Source organism: Engraulis encrasicolus, chromosome 14 (genome assembly GCF_034702125.1).
Source record: "Engraulis encrasicolus isolate BLACKSEA-1 chromosome 14, IST_EnEncr_1.0, whole genome shotgun sequence".
In the NCBI taxonomy this organism is placed as follows: Eukaryota; Metazoa; Chordata; class Actinopteri; order Clupeiformes; family Engraulidae; genus Engraulis; species Engraulis encrasicolus.
The window spans coordinates 34,248,611-34,263,926 of NC_085870.1; the positions used below are offsets into that span (position 1 = coordinate 34,248,611).

A 15,316-nucleotide genomic window follows, 5' to 3' on the forward strand; every position below is an offset into this window, starting at 1 on the left:
CCAACTCAATCTCATGTTCTTATCTGCATTGAAAACTCTGATGATGAGGGGGTGATGAGGAAGTGGTTCTATTCAGACAGACAGCAACATAGAAGCAAGGAGTTGGGACTCCACATGTTGTAAGTCATTTCTGATATAAAGACAGTTATACTACATATATTGAAATGGTTTCATCGATTCAAGATCAGTTAAGGTTTTGGAGTAAATGGAGAGTGTATAAAGGTATAAACAAGACACTTCCAGGTTCATATTGAAATTTGAACATTAAAGGAATACTACACTGATATGTTTGTTTTTGTATTTATTGATAAATATGTGAACACTCTCAAAAAAGCAAACTTGCATAATGTCCTTATCCACCCATTCTTAACCTTTTTTGTTTTTTTAAACATTTTTTTCACGTAGATTCTGTAATATTGATAATAGGTCTGCAAATATTCAAATAGGCAGAGGTGGAAAGAGTACAGAAAATGTGTACTCAAGTAAAAGTATCTTTACTTTGCCTAAATTCTACTCAAGTACAAGTAAAAGTACCTATCTAAAAATCCACTCAAGTAAAAGTTAAAAAGTACTTCACTTAAAATGTAATTTGAGTAAAAGTACTTAGTTACTTTTAATTAGCTTTCCTCTTGAGAATGTCATGTTTATTTTTCTTGAATATCGTCCTCCATAACCTCTATCTCTTGCTTGGCACCAGCCATCATCCAATACATTGATACAAGATAGTAAAATAGTGGAAATGCTGTGTGCCATCCTGCACAATCTTTCATTTACGGCGGATTGTGGCATTATTGTGCATGGCATTTTGTCTCTCAGTCATTTTTTTTTACTCAGTACTCAGGCCAGGTTCCAGTGTAATTGAGTAAAGTACTTGGGTCAAAATGTACTCAAGTACAAGTAAAAGTATTAATTTTAAAAATTACTTAAAAAGTACAAAGTATTCATACAAGCTACTCAAGTACAATATTGAGTAAAAGTATTTAGTTACTTTTCCACCCCTGCAAATAGGTCTGCAAATAGGTCTGTATTCATACTCGAATTTGCTAATATAAAGCACAAAACACAGCCAACAATATCTTTCAAATGATTTTCAAATTTTTTTGCATAACAGCGTTAGCCTCACTGTACTGTAGTAAAAACGTCAGCTTTCATACTGCAGAACAACAGGGCATGTGTTTTTTTTTACACATAAGAAATGAGTGTGTCTATACAACCGCAGCAGTGACCTGACCACACTGTACCTGAAGCAGGCCAGTTCTCTGGCATGGCTGGCTAGAGTAGCCTAGTTAACCATTAGAGATCCTACGCCTGAGCCATACATTTATAACAGCCAGATTTCCAACCGGGCCATTAGCATTTGGTAACAACAAGATCATAACAAATACGTTACATGAAAGGGTTAAACACTGCCACATTCTCTTATGATTTTCAACATGTGAAATGAGAAAAAAAATATCTCTGTGAACTTTCAAACAATGTAACTCTGCGGTGTATTTCTGGCGTCCCCTCTTGTTTGATTACAACATGAAAGCAGTGCAGGCAGTTAATATATAGGCCTATCTTATTAATCTGAAATAACTGCAGCGTAGGTACTTGGCATGTTTGTTATGTTCATTTTATTTCAATTACTATTACTATAATAATACCTTAGTGAAAACTACAGTATTGTTTAAATTCAATATTATTAAACTGTGATACTGCAGTACATGTGGCTTTTTACCATAGTAATTGCCATGCGTATAGTACTTGAACAGTGATCTGGCCAAATGGTGAAGCTTGGTGAAGGTTCTTTGGCATGGTTGTCTAGAGTAGCCTAGTTAACCATTAGAGATCCTACGCCTGTGCCATACATTTATAACAGCTCCTGTGGTATTTACACAACACCAGAACTCCATGCCAGGTTTCCAACCGGGCCATTAGCATTTGGTAACAACAAGAGGGTTAAATTATAACAAAGGGTTAAATTCTTCCACATTCTCTTGTGATTTTCAAAATGTGAAATGAGAAAAAAATATCTCTGTGAACTTTCAATGTAACGCTGCGGTGTATTTCTGGCGTCCTCTCCTGTCTGATTGCAACATGAAGGTAGCGCAGGTAGTTAATCTATTTTACTAATCTGAATTTCATGCCTGCAACGTAGGTGGTATGCATGTTTGTTATGTTCAAAATATTTCAAATACTCATATTATAATACTGCAGTGAATACTACAGCATTGTTTAAATTCATTATTATTAAACTGCGATACTTCAGTACATGCATTTTTTTACCATAGTAATTGCCATGTGTATAGTACCTGAACAGTGATCTGGCCAGACGGTGAAGCTTGGTGAAGGTTCTCTGGCATGGCTGTCTAGAGTAGCCTAGTTAACCATTAGAGATCATACGCCTGTGCCATACATTTATAACAGCTCCTGTGGTATTTACACAACACCAGAACTCCATGCCAGGTTTCCAACCGGGCCATTAGCATTTGGTAACAACAAGATTATAACAAAGAAAAAAAATAAACAAAGGGTTAAATTATAACAAAGGGTTAAATTCTTCCACATTCTCTAGTGATTTTCAAAATGTGAAATGAGAAAAAAATTCTCTGTGAACTTTCATACAATGTAACGCTGCGGTGTATTTCTGGCGTCCTCTCCTGTCTGATTGCAACATGAAGGCAGCGCAGGTAGTTAATCTATTTTATTAATCTGAATTTCATGCCTGCAACGTAGGTGGTATGCATGTTTGTTATGTTCAAAATATTTCACTATACTAATATTATATTAATACTGTAGTGAATAGGCCTACTACAGCATTGTTTAAATTCATTATTATTAAACTGTGATGCTTCAGTACATGCGGTTTTTTTAACCATAGTAATTGCCATGTGTATAGTACCTGAACAGTGATCTGGCCAGACGCTGAAGCATGGTGAAGGTTCTCTGGCATGGCTGTCTAGAGTAGCCTAGTTAACCATTAGAGATCCTACGCCTGTGCCATACATTTATAACAGCTCCTGTGGTATTTACACAACACCAGAACTCCATGCCAGGTTTCCAACCGGGTGGACCTTGGACCTTGATAAAATGTACATCCACACTAAAGTGACCTCACCATCTGTGATTAACTTCTTGATACAGGAAAATATTGTGCAATGACAGAAACAAGGTTTTAAAAAAATCATGAATTTATTTGGAAACAATATTTAGCATGCTTGACACACAGTAAGTGTAAAGATCACTGTACGTTTGGGAACAAAATATACAGCTTTGATGCCATCTGGCAGGTAGAAATGTTGCTCTTTTGGAAATGATGTGTGTTGCAGTACAGTAGTGTGTTGTTCTTTGATTGTGCACAGCAGTGGATAACAGAATGTTTCTGAGTGGAGTGTTCTGTGCAGGACCATGCATAGTTCAAACCCCTATAGACTACTTAATTAATACAATCTTTATAGTATATTTGTGAGCAAAAGTGCATTTTTCAAACAAAACATTAGAGGAATATTTTATTAAAGCTAAATGATAATTCATGAGTAAGGCAGTATAGGCCTATACAAAACTATTCTGTACTGTATTGAACCCTCCACCTTTGTAAAGGGAAATTGAATTGGGGTAATCCAACCAGTGTCTCCACCCTTTCCATCACTATTTCTAATGACATGAACATAATAGATAGAAACTATTTTCCTAAAGAGGCCTGAAAACAAGGACAGTTCCCTTTTAACCTACAGCATTATAGAAAACATATCAAATAAAAATAACAGACATCCCCTTGTATTTTTTTTTAAGTTAAAGACAACTGCATTTGTTCATGGTCCCCCATAAAGTAATATCCTTTCATGTAAGAAGTCCTCAAAACCATGTATTGTAAAGTTCACAAACACAGTAAACCATAATAAGGCACAGTAGTATTTATAATGTTCTTCATTCACGTCTCCATTCATTAGTGTCACCCGCACCCCACGACTTGATATTCTCAGCGCCGCCCTTGCACTCTACAGACAGAAATGTTAGCAGTTTGCATTCAATACCTAAAGAGTTGAATATAACACTCTTAATCCTACTCTCAGGGTTGGCGCTACTATGCGACTATGCGAGTGTGTAAAAAAAATGTTGCCCCCCCCTCTTTTTTTCTTTGGCCCCCTGAGTTGCATTCATGTGTTGCTAGAGTTGGGCCATCGTCTCTCTAGGTGTTAAACTATCGTTGCAAGTGTTACAGAGTACTACTGTGTATAGTCAGTTCATTGTATGCCCCTAGAGCGCGGCCAGGTGTCCCATGAAGTGCTCAGTGTTAATTTGACGTTTTAATTCGACACTCAAAGGCTCGAATGTAACACTCTTCTAGCTGCCCCAACTCAATCAATCAGTGTTGCTGTCCTGTGCAGGGCTCTAAATTAACTTTTTTCATCACCAGCCAAAATGGCTAGTATACGTTAATCTTACCAGCCAAACACACACTCAGTAATGGGTTAACCCCTTTAGACACGGCATTATAAATGAGCTGTTACCAGAATGGCAATGACCAAGTCGTAATGTATTACTAAAGGCCCCATGTACTGTCATAGTAGTGTAGTACTATAGTAGTTAACCTTCAATATCTATTAGCGTGCCACAGGAGGTACGGTGTGCATTAAGGGGCTACAGTGGCTAGTAAGTTGGTCTTTTCTACCAGCCAAACTGAAATTTCACCAGCATTTGGCTGGTTGGCTGGTGTTAATTTAGAGCCCTGGTCCTGTGTACAGCCCAGTTCATCACTGCAGGCCCCGGGTGCGCGGCCAGGTGCCCATGAAGGTGGTCTCCATCATCATCACGCCGGCCCCGGCCGCCCTGCGCGACTGCTGCGTGGGGTTGCGTCGTCGCAGCGCGGGGCTGAGCGCCAGGTTGGTGAGGTCCACCAGCTCGCGCCGGTGCGACAGCATGGCCACCATGTTGTCCAGCTTGGAGCGGATGGAGGCGTAATGGCCCTGGCGCTCCTTGGAGAGCTTCCGAAAGCTGTCCCTGAGCTGGGTGTGCTGTGTGGCGTGGTGGTGGTGGTGCTGCTGCTGCTGCTGGTGGTGGTGGTGGCTGTGCATGGGCCCCTGCCCGCCGCCGCCGCGTCGGATGGGGGGACGGTGGCCCAGCTTCACGTTCACGTCCGCGCTGGACTCGGAAGACTCAGAGGTGCTCTCCCAGTCGGCCCGTGCTGCCACCGACGAGGAGACGGAAGTTAGAGTGGCCTGGGAGGAGCGTCGGCTGATGACGGGGGTGCTGGTGAGGTCCGTCTGCACCCACTTGTCCACCACGCTCTGGCTGTTGGTCTGGGTGGAGATGTGGCAGGAGGATGAGGGGGGCGTGGAGATGGGGTGTGGAGGAGCAGCGGAGCAGCAGCCGGCAGCTACGGTGGAGGGCTCCAGCAACAGAGGAGGACCAGGAGGAACATCAACAGACACAGGAAGAAGAGGAAGCTGAACAGGAAGTGGAGGAACGGGAACGGGAACGGGAACAGGTCCGCCACACAGCGGCTCCTCCTGCAACATGTCGCGCTCCATCCAGTCGTCCCCCAGGGTGGAGGCATTGGACGTGTGGCTGCTCCGCCGGCTCTTCTCCCCCGGCCCCCTGCCCCCTGGAGTCGGCTGGGTGCGGCTGGCCCCCTCCCCCGGTCCCGCTGGCGTGGTCGCCATAATCATCTGGGCCCTGGTGGGAGTGCTGGTCAGACACACCTGCTCCGGGGCTAACAGCTTGGCCTTGGGAGCCTGCGTGCAGGGCGGGGTGGAGGGGAGGTGCTTGAGGAGGAGGTGGTCGTACACACCACTGTTGCGCACGCTGCCCGGTGGCCAGTCCTTGGCGTTCAGGGGCAGCGACTGGGCATAGAGGATGCGGAACTCCTCGTCGAACCTCTCTGTGATCTGTCCCGTCAGCTCTATCAGGTTGCTGCTGTTGATTCGGCCGTCCGTCCAGTTGAACCTGTTGGTTGCAGGAGGAAAAAAAGACAGTTGAACAATGGGAGCGCTCTTCTTCACTTTAAATGTTTACAGTTCTGTGCTGTGCTGTTTTTATTCATGAGGTATTCAAGACAAAGGGTAGTCTTCTATGACCTATCTATCCATCTACCACTCTGGTCTATACCGGAAACATGGCTAAATATATCTTTTCCAGGGAATATCATTGAAATTACATTTGGCAGATGAGTTATAATCGAGGGCACAATCATAGCATACAAGACTTGCAGATACAGGAAAGTCACAGGAAATAAACAGAACAAATATCCTACCAAATGTCCTGGCAAATATTAACTTGAACTAAAAACTAACTCACTTGAACTAAAAAGGTAAAACATACAGGAAGCACTCAGTATGATGTATTAAATAGTCACTTGTTGAGTGCGCATTAGCAAATAACTGATCTGTATTGACAACAAAACATTTGAGAATACATAAAGGCTTAAAAAAAATCAACTGCAACTCATACAATGAACTCATGAACATATTCAATTAACACATTCATTCTGGCATCTACAGCACTGGTTGTATTTGCTCTTCTGTGTAATAAATATACTATGAGAGAGAGAGCGATAACAATAAAACGTAGGCTCTTTGTACCGATAGGAGCCGGTGGCGACTTTGTGCCCATCGATGAGCATGAATCGCTCGTGAACCTTCCCCGTGATCCTGGCTCCCGACCTCATGTAGTACGTGCATCCAGTAATGGAGCGAACTCGCATCAGCTGTAATAGACAAGACAAATCATTTCTCGCTATAGAAAAAACAAAAAACAAAAAAAATGTGCCAAAGAGGGACAGCAGCACCAATTTACAAAAACATCACCAACTGTGACAAAAAACAAGCATGTATCAGCATTCAGCACGAGAGGCCCCGCGTTGGTCCCGTTTGAAGTCCAGAATTAAATATGCATTATCCACAATTGCCCACTTAGCAGGGGGTGCTACCCTTTCGGAAACATCAATTTCAACCCGCTATTCATGTTGGCTGTCATAAATTACTCTGTTTTTGTGTAATATCACAGATCTGGCAATAGAGGCTGCCTGGCACAATAGTTTGCACACACACCCACCCACACACATTCACACACATATGCACACACAAACACAAAATCTGAAGTATTGAGGACTTCTGGTAGACAGTGTGATATCTAAAGAAAGACAGACACACTGTCACTAATTTTATGCAGTTGATGTCTGATCACTCGTGGTGCTGTGAGAAACCTCTGTTAACATTTTTTCCCCACTTCGAAATCCTTTCTTTGTTTTCGCATGTGTCAAATCGATGTACACTGCCCCCACCCCATCACCACCAACAGAACAGCCATCATCTGTGAATGTCTGATCACTCATGGTGCTGCGAGAAACCTCTGTTAAATAAAAATGTAAAATTTCTCCAACTTCAAAATTCACCCCTACCTCACCACCACCCCCTAACAGAGCAGCTACCAAATGACAACATCCACGGGCACAGCATGACCTGTGGTGACACCATGGTTTCTGCGCTGTAGGCCCGTATATCAGCAGTGTCATTTCTGTATGTAGAGACGGACTTCCCATTAGGCAAACCTAGGCAATTGCCTAGGGGCCCCGACCAAATCTGTCCTCCGTAAGGGCCCTAACTGTAAGGCCAGTCGTGGTAAAAATGCACAAAAAACAGACTTGATCTTAATGTCACTTATGTAAAGTAATCAAAGATCTATAAGAGATAAAACACTTGAACAGCACCCAAACACAGAATGTTATGTCTATATAATGACTTTTCAGGGCCCCAAGTTTATATTTTGCCTAGGGCCCCAAAATGGCTCGATCCGCCCCTGACTGTACTGTATGCCTCTTACCCGCAGCTCCTCCAGGCGAACGCCCAGACTGCCACACATCTGGAGGAAGGAGGGGATGGACACTTGGTCCAGCAGGATGTACACGGGCACCCTGCGACGCACACAGGCCTCCTGCAGGTCCCGGAAGATATCCAGGTCCGTCAAGGAGTCTGTTACTATGGCGATAAGCTGTGGAACAGATCAGCAGAGCAGGGGGTGCGGGGGGAAGAGAAGAGCGAGAGAGTCACTGTCTGAAAACCATATGTCATTGGTTGTAGGCGCTAAAACGCAACAGGCGCGGCCCAGGAATGGAAGCATAACTCTTTAAGTAATGTGTACATTCATCACTTTTGCTGTCAGCGTAAGCAGTTTTTTAAGCTATGCCACATGCTACAACCGGCAATATACTGTACTAGGCTACCATTAGGCCAGCTGCATACAGCAACCACACAGATTCATTATTATGTTATGGGCAAATTCATCTTATTTGTAAACATAAAGGCTTGCCATGGGGGGGGGGGGAAATCCTTTTGTGTGGTAGCTGAATACAGAAATATCTGAATGAACAGTCCCATGGTGAAATGAAAAGAAAATGGCAACCAAAACAAGAAAGTGTGCGTCCTTTTTTAAGTCGTTTACTGTACAGTATATGACCCCAAGTATGCTATGTAACCACAAAATACCCAAGGGGATGTACTGTTCCCTCTCACCTCCCCGACTTGTTGGGGAACATGCTGAGGCATAATCGGACAAGATTCCATTCCTCCAGAAGAGGGAGGGTTCCATTCAACCCAGACACCTGCCCAGCAACACCTTCTTCCTCTCATTCGTTCTTTTCATCACAGTCCCCCCCACACACACACACACTTTCCAATTTACTTACAAGCACTGCACTACTCAGTAAAAATGCAACGTTAACCAACACTTAAAGCGTACGCTAAGACCAAATAGAATCTAGAAGTGGTTAAAAAAAAACCCTCTATAGGTGCTGAATTAACACTGGATTTTTACGGTGTACTAAAGCTAGTATATGGCTTACATTAGATTATCCTACAAAATAATAGGATAATATCCTAACAGTAAAGTAGAATGTTATTATTAGGCTTGAAATGGGCGCTATCAAAGGTGCCAACTTCAGCTCAACATTGGGGGGTCAAAAAGGTCTGCCCCCCCAATTCGGCACCTATGGGCCTGATGGTAGCCTATATGAACACACACTGTAGCATTGGGTATTTTGTTGCAATACAATGTAAATGCCTCCTGTCTGCACTGACCAGGGGTGTCATACAGTCTGACTGGGTCATCAGGGACCTGTGTATATAGGGGGCCCACACAGTGTCTGGCTTATGGATATATATGGCTGCGTGGGTCCATTGGAGCTGATTGCACTTAGGGGTCCATAATTTGCTGCTATGCCCCTGGCACTGACCCACAAAGGTGTAGTACATTTGCAGGATGGTCACTGGTTGTAGAAAGGGTGGCAGTGTGGTAATGATATGTTTTTTAAGCAAATCTTCAGATCTCCAAAATGCCACCAAGATGCAAGAAATATCTATGTTTTGCAGTTTAATATTAGAAATACAATGTGCCTATTTTCATTCTCTTAAATTCCCTAAAAACCCTTGCTTTCAAAAAAATCCATTGTGTTTCAAAAACTGTAAAATTTAATCCTGTCATTAACAATAGCCAGGGACAATGGTAAGCACGAAGATGAATTCAAAGTCAATATTTATTCAGAGTCAGATTTACGAGTTAATTTCCCTTCAACTGTCCAGACATGCTCCGGGGGGTAGTAGAGTAGAGTAGAGTAGAGCAGTGTTTCTCAACCTTTTTTTAGGCGAGGCACCCTTTCAATTCATGAAAAATTTCAAGGCACCCCAAACCAACAAGCCGTAGCATGGCATCGCATCCGATACCACACAAGCTTAGAAAAGTAACACATTTGGAAACGTCACACGACCTACGTTCGAAGTTGCAGCTGACTGGGGCTACCTATATTTACTTTATTGTGCGTAAATGGCAGATGAAAGATTCCAATGACTAGCATTAACTTATCAATTTAGACAAATATGTATTATATTGCATTATTTATTTATCAGCCATGTTTCCGTGGCACCCCTGAGGGGAGCCCGCGGCACCCCAGGGTGCCCTGGCACCCCTGTTGAGAAACACTGTAATAGAGTAACTTTATTGATCCCCAGGGGGGAATGTAGGTATCCAGTAGCTTACATAAAATAGAAGGCAACAAAAGCAGGTGTGTGTGTGTGTGTGTGTGTGTGTGTGTGTGTGTGTGTGTGTGTGTGTGTGTGTGTGTGTGTGTGTGTGTGTGTGTGTGTGTGTGTGTGTGTGTGTGTGTGTGTGTGTGTGCGTGCGCGTGCGCGCCTGAATGGGGGCACGTCTATCTAAAAATACAAATAAGCTTGTAGCAGGTGAGGAGTTTGAAGAAGGGCTCATGGAAACTAGGATGAAGGCAGGGTGGAAGCTGAAATGCAAGTGGCAAGTAAACGTGTGCATTACTTTGCTTGACAGAAGATGAGCCATACGCAAGGTCCATTCATTTCCTCTGCAAGTTTAGTATTTGGCAAGTAGGCCTATTTGGAGAGTCAACCATTACATTAATAGAATCGTGTTGTATTAAGTAAATGAAACTAGGCCTATAACAGTCCCATAACCCTGTCAAACATTATCATATCTCCATCATATGGATAACATGTTCACAAAATAATGCTTATCTATTGTGTTTTTATGATGACACCCTCTGGACTATTGGTGGCAGTGAAAGTAAAATGAGTGAAATGAAACAGTGTAACTCTCGTGTAACTCACCTCTTTCGCGCCCTTGATCATTTTCCTCGCTGCCTCCTTGCAGCTGTAAATGCACTCCCCGTAACTGGGCTGGAAGTGGGCCACTGCTCGGGTAACTCCGCGGAACGACCCTGTCGTGAAAGCAGGCCAGCCCAGCTCCAAGATAGGTGGCTCCACGTCAGACACATCTGGGAAATAGGTGACAGACGAACAGTCCATTGAAGTACTGACGGACTGTTCGAAAGGCGCGTCATCTCCAGCAAGCGAGAATGCTTTGGGAATAACAGCTGAACCCGAAATACGTTTCACCTCCTCCGCCGACAGAAAGTTTGGGATTTTCTCTCGCTTCAGAAAGCCCACGTAAGAGTCAACTCCACCCGAGAGTAACTCCTCTAGAGCGAGTCGATGTCTTTCATTGTAAAGTTCTTCTAAATTGACATCGCGATCTCCTTTTGGCATTAATCTCCATCCAGGCGAATCCTCCAAGCATTGCGATAACGCCATAATATGATTTTAAAAAGTCGACAGTGGACACTGCACAGCTCTACTGGGCAGATGTAACCCCACTTTTCTGCAAGGCTTCTCAATGCAAATTCGTATTTCGTATTTCAAACAAGGTCCGACCCACAACCAAACGTCATTGGCTCACTTACATTTGGTTGTCCATACACGTTATGCATGCGCAGCCAAAGACTGCCCAACTCAGCTGTCAGTTGGATTAGTCATAGGTGTTCATTGGTTGACTGTTTGAATTCAGAGGAAAACATGTCGTATCGCCTCGCAGTTCAGTTGCTCAAAACATACAGAAGAAGCCTACGGTATTTAAAGTGATGCGCAAGCCAGGTAAAACACAAAGAAAGTACAGTATATTTTGTGCGCCATGGCATGGGCAAAGTCCTTTTAGCATTTAGACTGCCACTGCATACATCTATCGCTTCAGTTGTTTGTTGTTCAAGGTGGACTTAGTTTTGATCATGTCCATGCGTACAACACTGACTCGTTAATTAATAAGTTACAACGCGCATAGCCTACTTCAACAGTCAACTTTCCTACAGGCCTATGTCTAGAGATGTCATGTCACAACAGCAAGCAGTTTACATAAAGTTCACGTTGATTGTGAAACCTGCAAGACCAACCCATAACCCACAAACAATTTGAATATTCCCTAACTTTGCTTCCTTATTGTGTTGGCCCAAATAGTTATCACCAAACTGCCATTGTTGCCTTGTTGGGTCACTGTGACTTTGGTTGCATTTGGCTTACAAATGACCCCTGGCACCACACAAAATACTATTTAGATATTTACCAGCAAGCATTCATACTGTACACAGAGATGGATAAAGTAGAAGCAGCCTACTGCTATGCATGTCATTTCAACACACGTAGTTTGATATTACATAGTTACAAATAAATTAGCATGGGCCTACTGGTGTTGTGTAACATCCGTAAAAGTACTTCTCTATTTTTATACATCTCTGTTCAAATAAACTGATGAACTGTTGCTGGCTGTGCAAGTGTACGGTTGGTTAGGAAATAAAGGGTTAAAAAGCAACTTAAGGACATGCCCTGCCCCTTCCCTTTCACACACAACAGTTGTTGGCTTCCTCTACAGTGATGACAGTATATTATCTACATTTTTGTTTGGCTACTCATGGTTTCAAGACGAGCCAGGGAGACTACAGAGTTGCTGTCGATGTTTTCAGAGCCAAGGTACGTAGGTATCCCCTCCCTGAATACTGTTTTCAACAAAAAAAGAGGTCTGGCACAACAGTATTGAACCACGATTAAAAAAAATGCTGCATGTCTTGTTTAATCCCATCTACAGCTTCATGGGAAAATGCCGCTCTGATATCCTTTATGTAATAGGAGGGGGGAGTATTTCAGTAATGTTAACCTCCCTCTCCAAATATTTACAGCAAATTTGGGTATGAGGACATAGTAGTGTGTATAAATGGTATTACAATTGCACTTGTAGGGGTTCAATGGTCCTCTCGCATGCCTTCAAATCATCAGCATTGACACTAAACACAAACAGATCCTGATAAGTCAAATGAAAATCAGGTTAGGAAAACCATCAACCATGTAGACGTAGGTTCATAAGGAATATTGCTCTGTCAACAACTACTTAGTATTTAATAGAACCATTTTCTATGAAACTATTAAGGTCTATGAAACATGTAAAACAAGATTGACCACACGAAAGAATTATGTTAAAATACCAGTTCTATAAGACATCTCTTAAAGTAAACGAGAAAATCAAGAAAGCTCCCTTCACTTGATGAGAATCCTGCACATCAATATCGAAAGGTGTGATAGACACAAAAAACATTTTTTACAATAGTTTTTTAGATACCCCTCCATCAAACTGGGATGTTTTTACTTCCGTATCACAATCACTATAATTCCACTAAACCAAAGGGCTGTTCAGCTATATGATAGGACCTGAAAGGTATTCATGGTTTCTGTTATCAGAAAAGCAAAGAAAGATTGAACAAAATAATATTTTTCTTGAGAATAGGCACCGATGCTTTAATTTTGACTCAATAATATGAAGTACTAGTTGACTGTAAATAAACTGCATACATTCATAACAGTTACAAATGTATTTTGATAAGTTTTAAAAAAATATATATAAATCCCTATCTACTATCAGAACTCTTCCCTTTTAACTAAAATGCAAATGTTGCTACTCAGCAATAACACCAGATTGCCAATGCCATCATTTAATAAAGAGATAATCCCCTTTTTTACCTGCAGCCTTTTACATGTAATGGCTCCTGGTGGATTACAAAAGTTCAGCATACAGATGTGCATGAGATGACAATGATATTTGGAAGCGTTTATTTTTATTTTTTTCACTAACCCACATTTTCTCATTCTCCTACCAGACACCACATGTGGCCTAGATTCTCAGATTATGCTTTGTTTTTTGTGTACATTGTACATTCTGTGCGTAATAGCCGTGCGTAATGGCAACCGAGCAGATTTTAGATATGGTTTCAAAGAACACACGCCTAAATCCATTTGCTGTAGTTATGCCCAACACATCTTCAACGTGCTGTGTTACATTTGTGTAATATCACACAAAACACTAAGTAGTTACAATACTCTTACAATGTCTGCTGTTTGTTGTAACTAAGCTATCCCAGTTGTGCATTTGAACGACTGTTTTATGGGGACCAAAGGCCTGCGTCCTTATGTTATCGGTTGTGATATATGGCACGAGACAATATTGCTGCATTGGCATTGTGGCTGAAGTTGGGATTAACTCTGAGTCAGAACTGAACATTCCTGTTTGAATATCGATTTACAACCTAATTCTTCCCATTTGTTATCTTATTGTTGGATCGGGTAGACTATATTTAACGTTAACTAAGTTGGCACGCGCACACACAGGTGTCAGATTTTGAATAGATGTGAAAGATATGCAACTTATTCGGTTCAGAAATGTTGTGTACAGTATCATAACTATGTGCGTGCAAGTCTACCTGGCAATCATAATCGAAACTATTTTATGGGAGCGTTGTCTAAACGAACACCTGAACGAATTTGACTTCTGTCTTTGTTTTTTCTTAGTTTCTCGCAGCCACGAACCTCCTCAAAATGCCGGCAAAAGTATGCCTAATGTGTCCATTGCGTTTAGGCTACGCTCAGGCAAGGGGAAAGGGTTTTTTGGGTTTGGGTGACGCTCTGAATCACGTGCTCGTTTGGACCACACACTGTATATTTCTTTCCGTTCTCATTCCGCCGTCCGCGTCTCACCGACATAAACAGTGTGCCATAGGGAGTTGATGTACCTTGCTGTGGTCACTGACGGGTTCACGTCAGTTCACCGGGTTCAGCTGAGGAGAGGTCTCGGCCCCTCCTCCTATTCGGAGACACCGACCAGAGCTAATCTAATGTTATTCATTTCAGTATTAATAACGGATTTCCATTTCTTCATTCCTCACCAGCTATACGGTAGGAAACTCAAACTTGCTACTTCAAGATATAGCTTACGTAAACGCCTTCCCTTTGCCTTCTCAAAGTTGCTTTACTTAAAGCTGTCATTGCTAGCTATTCTACTCCTATGCGGCGCAGCAGTCAGGGCAGTTTACATGAAGTCGCCAATGTATAAAATGGCGACAGTAGATGGGGAGTGCTGACTTAAAATTTTGGGAATCGACAGTACCCATCTCGATAAGACTGTAACTATCCGGCATGCCGCGCTGCAAGCGTTTTCCGGATAGGTAGCCTATTCTGGAGTGAAAGGGTTAACTCACCAGTTTGTTACAGTTTCTCGAGAATTTACTCAACATTATATCTGGTTCTAATTTGCCTACTCGCACGCTACAACGTGTCTTTTCGGAGGTTACACTATATCATTAATGCAGCGCGTCGCAAAGTATGGTGAGTCGTTATTTCAAAGCACGTATAGTCGATCTTCTTGCAAGGTAAGTGTAGACTTACAACGTATCGTTCAAGGAAGAGTACAGCAATGAAAGTGCAAAATGGCTTGTAGCTCCTCAGTAATTTTAGGTGGTGCCAAATCGCATAGCCTATCGGTACTCATCTATTCTATCTGGTGCGGGTGTTGTCGTGAGTAAGGTATTTGAGTGATATGTGCAACTTTGGGACATACTGTTATGATTTTAAGTCGCAGGTACTCTGGCAAACCTGCCTGTGGGTTCATAGGGCAAATACCTGTTTTTCGGAGCTTTCAGCGTTTAGAGTAATCAGTAGGTTTTTGA

General features: G+C 42.4%; 2 protein-coding genes across 5 annotated transcripts in view; one reads left to right on the top strand and one right to left on the bottom strand.

The window, feature by feature from the left end:
* Positions 1-3,200: 3,200 nt before the first annotated feature.
* fam83d (family with sequence similarity 83 member D) lies at positions 3,201-11,133 on the bottom strand. Its single transcript, XM_063215516.1, has 4 exons — positions 10,608-11,133; positions 7,804-7,971; positions 6,564-6,688; positions 3,201-5,928 (listed from the first exon to the last, which is right to left on the bottom strand). Exons 1-4 carry the CDS (start codon positions 11,088-11,090, stop codon positions 4,737-4,739), a joined length of 1,968 nt encoding a protein of 655 aa, XP_063071586.1. The 5' UTR covers positions 11,091-11,133; the 3' UTR covers positions 3,201-4,736.
* A 1,085-nt stretch (positions 11,134-12,218) lies between these two features.
* zhx3a (zinc fingers and homeoboxes 3a) overlaps positions 12,219-15,316 on the top strand; it is an 18,505-nt gene continuing 15,407 nt past the window's right edge. The window contains exon 1 of one of the 4 annotated variants that reach the window (XM_063215520.1): positions 12,219-12,296. The gene's annotated coding sequence lies outside the window, so the exon portion shown is untranslated. Of the gene's footprint in view, positions 12,297-13,222; positions 14,976-15,316 lie in introns of those variants that run through there. The other 3 variants (XM_063215521.1, XM_063215519.1, XM_063215518.1) reach the window with 3 other exon arrangements.